Source organism: Homalodisca vitripennis, chromosome X (genome assembly GCF_021130785.1).
Source record: "Homalodisca vitripennis isolate AUS2020 chromosome X, UT_GWSS_2.1, whole genome shotgun sequence".
Classification (NCBI taxonomy): domain Eukaryota; kingdom Metazoa; phylum Arthropoda; class Insecta; order Hemiptera; family Cicadellidae; genus Homalodisca; species Homalodisca vitripennis.
Genome location: NC_060215.1, coordinates 31,906,185 through 31,909,729, shown reverse-complemented (window position 1 = coordinate 31,909,729; position 3,545 = coordinate 31,906,185). Strand labels below are relative to the sequence as shown.

The window sequence follows — 3,545 nt, the reverse complement described above, 5'->3', positions numbered from 1 at the left end:
GCTAGAGGGTGCAATGTACAGGGGGTGCTAAATCAGCACGGTAACCGCGCTGAACAAAACCCCCCCTAGTCTTAATAGGGGTTCTTATCCTGACCGGGAACCCGTCACGGAATTCCGTCTTTCAAATTGACGTTAAGGGAAGAGGGTGCAATGTACAAGAAGCTGTAAAATCACCACGGTAAACGCACTGAATAAGAACCCCCCAATCTAAATGGGGGTGCTTTTCCTGACCATGTATGCCTCACTGTCTACCGTGTTTTAAAATGACGTCACGGGCAAGAGAGTACTGTATCAAGGGGATTCTAAACCAGCACAGCAGATGCGCTAAGTAAGAACCCCCCCAAACCTAATGGGGGGGTGCCTTTTCGGGGCAGGGACGCGGTTATTGAGTACTAACGCTCAAATTGACGACACGTGCGAGAGGGTGTTATATACATGTGGTCCTAAGTCATCACGGGAAACGCGCTAAGTAAGTACCCCCCAAACCTAATGGGGGGTGCCTTTTCGGGGCAGGGACGCTGTTAATGAGTACTAACGCTCAAATTGACGACACATGCGAGAGGGTGTTATGCACATGCGGTCCTAAATCAGCACGGGAAACGCGCTAAGTAAGTACCCCCCAAACCTAATGGGGGGTGCCTTTTCGGGGCAGGGACGCTGTTAATGAGTACTAACGCTCAAATTGACGACACATGCGAGAGGGTGTTATGCACATGCGGTCCTAAATCAGCACGGGAAACGCGCTAAGTAAGTACCCCCCAAACCTAATGGGGGGTGCCTTTTCGGGGCAAGGACGCTGTTAATGAGTACTAACGCTCAAATTGACGACACGTGCGAGAGGGTGTTATATACATGTGGTCCTAAGTCATCACGGGAAACGCGCTAAGTAAGTACCCCCCAAACCTAATGGGGGGTGCCTTTTCGGGGCAGGGACGCTGTTAATGAGTACTAACGCTCAAATTGACGACACATGCGAGAGGGTGTTATGCACATGCGGTCCTAAATCAGCACGGGAAACGCGCTAAGTAAGTACCCCCCAAACCAAATGGGGGGTGCATATTAACGGCAGGCAAGAGGTCACTGAGTACCGTCGCTCGTATTGACGTCACGGGCGAATTCGTACTTTATACAAGGAGGTCCTAAATCGGCACGGTAACCGCGCAGAACAAAAAGCCCCCAATCCTAATAGGGGGGTGCTTATGCTGGCCATCAACGCGCAACTGAGTACCGTCGCTCAAATTGACGTTACGGGCGAGAGTGTGCAATGTACAAGGGGTGCTGATTCAGCATGATAAAACGGCTGTATTAGAATCCACTCAATCCTAATGGGGGGTATTTATTCTGGGCAGGCACGCGGCCACTGAATACCGTCGCGAAGATAGACGTCACAGACGAGAGGGTGCAATGTACTTAGCAGTATGTACTCAGCAGTAGTCAGCACGATTCACGGCTGAGAAAACCCCCTCAATATTAAAGGGAGCTGATTTTCCTGGGCGGGGACGAGTCACTAAATACCGTTGTTCAAATTGACCTCTAAACAAAAGAATACTATTGACAAGGGGGTGCTAAATCGGTACGGTAACCGCGCTGAATAAACCCCCCCCCCCCCAATTCACGGGCGAGAGGGTGGTATGTACGGGTGTGTTATATCAGACGCAACAGACGCTATATGTGGGAAACACAATGGATGTCATCCAACAGACTGATTGTTGTAAACGCGGGTTCTACAGATGGATTTCTTAAAGGGGCTGCTTTAATTTTTAGGGCGGCTAAAGCGACGGGGGATTACCACGGACAAACGAATGGTAATAATTTTGAGAAATGGGCTGAAGAAAAACTCCTGCCTAACCTTCCAGAAAAAAGTGTTATTGTAATGGACAATGCACCCTATCATTGCCATCAAGAAAATAAGGCGCCAACAAAGTACGCTGTGAAAAAGGAAATGATAGACTGGCTGCAGAGTAACAACATACAATGCTCAGCAGATATGAAAAAGTTTCAGTTGTACGAGCTGATAGAAAAGCACAAACCTAAAGAAAAGGTGTATCGCATCGACGTGGCGTTGAAGAGGCGAGGCCATGCGGTTCTCAGATTACCACCCTACATGTGTGAATTAAACCCAATTGAGCTGGCCTGGGCTAAAATCAAGAGAGTGGTGAAAGGAAACAACATAAGAGGAGACCTGTCACTAACGAAACTGGAAGAGGCAACACGAGAAGCGCAATGTTCTGTTAGCAAGATCGACTGGGAAGGCTTCACAAACCACACCTTGAAGCTAGAACAACACTACTGGGAACAGGACGGCTTGATGGAAGATGCCATCGACAAATTCGTGATTGAGTTGGGCGGAATGGACAGCAGTGACAGTGAAGTGTCAGATGACAGTGAGGAAGAAATATCTGACAGTGAACTGGCTCAACCTCTTCCAAGTACAAGTGATGATTAAATTGTAAGTCGTAAAATAGCACATTATTTATAATACACACACACACACACACACACACACACATATATATATATATATATATATATATATATATATATATACATATAATAGCAAAATTTCCTGCTGTTTTCCCTTTTTTATGTTAGAAATCAAATATAATCAACTTCCTCAAATATCAACTTGTAACTTTTAACTTAAACAATGTATTATGTATTCGGCAAATACCGTACTGTAAATTACCACTTCTCACTTCAGTGTTTATAAAATATTTAACAAAAATACTCTGTTTATTATATTTTTTAATTATACACCAACTATTATAATATATTATCAACATATTTATTATTTATTTATTTATTTATTTTATTTACATGCAACAATACAGGTTACACACCCAATTACATTGTGCATGTTTAAATCAAGATGACATGCAATAATATTCACACATTCAAATAAATTCAATCCAGTCCAGTGTTCCACCAAAATAGTTCCATTAAATATATAATTAAGCCTAAAGATAAATAACAGATACATATATATATAGATATAACAACGTAACTATAATAAAATTATAAGATAAGCCATAACAAAAAGAACGTGTGTGTGTGTGTGTGTGTGTGTGTGTGTGTGTGATTAAAAGTATAAACATCTTAATAAAAATATTGGTAGTGTAATATATTTGTTAAATGTGTATATGTAAGGTATTAGATAGTCTAGCTCAGTTTATATCCCTCTGACAAAGTCTTTTGTATTGATTAATGTTATGTAAAAATATATCAACCTCCCCAGGCAAAGAATTATGCAATCTCATCATTGTATTCAAAGGTGATGAAAAATGTGCTATTGTACGAGAAAAATTAATGTGAAACAAATTTTGGGATCTAATGTATTATAATGTATTATCAATATATTTCATGTATTTCACAACTTATTCTGGTTTATGTTTACATAATAATAAAATTTCAATTTGAAATTGTGTTTTCTATTGCCAATTACCAAGTATCAAGTGTTCATCATAAAGTTTACTCCAGAAATAAAACTATTTATTAAAAAAATAAATGTGTTGAATAGGCTACAAATAGTGTAATAGTGATCATAT

The 3,545-nt window shown here is 41.2% G+C and overlaps 1 protein-coding gene across 1 annotated transcript; it reads left to right on the top strand.

The window, feature by feature from the left end:
- Positions 1-1,669: 1,669 nt before the first annotated feature.
- On the top strand, positions 1,670-2,446 carry LOC124369405. Its single transcript, XM_046827410.1, has one exon. The coding sequence runs from the start codon at positions 1,670-1,672 to the stop codon at positions 2,444-2,446; it is 777 nt and encodes a 258-aa protein (XP_046683366.1).
- Positions 2,447-3,545: the final 1,099 nt, after the last annotated feature.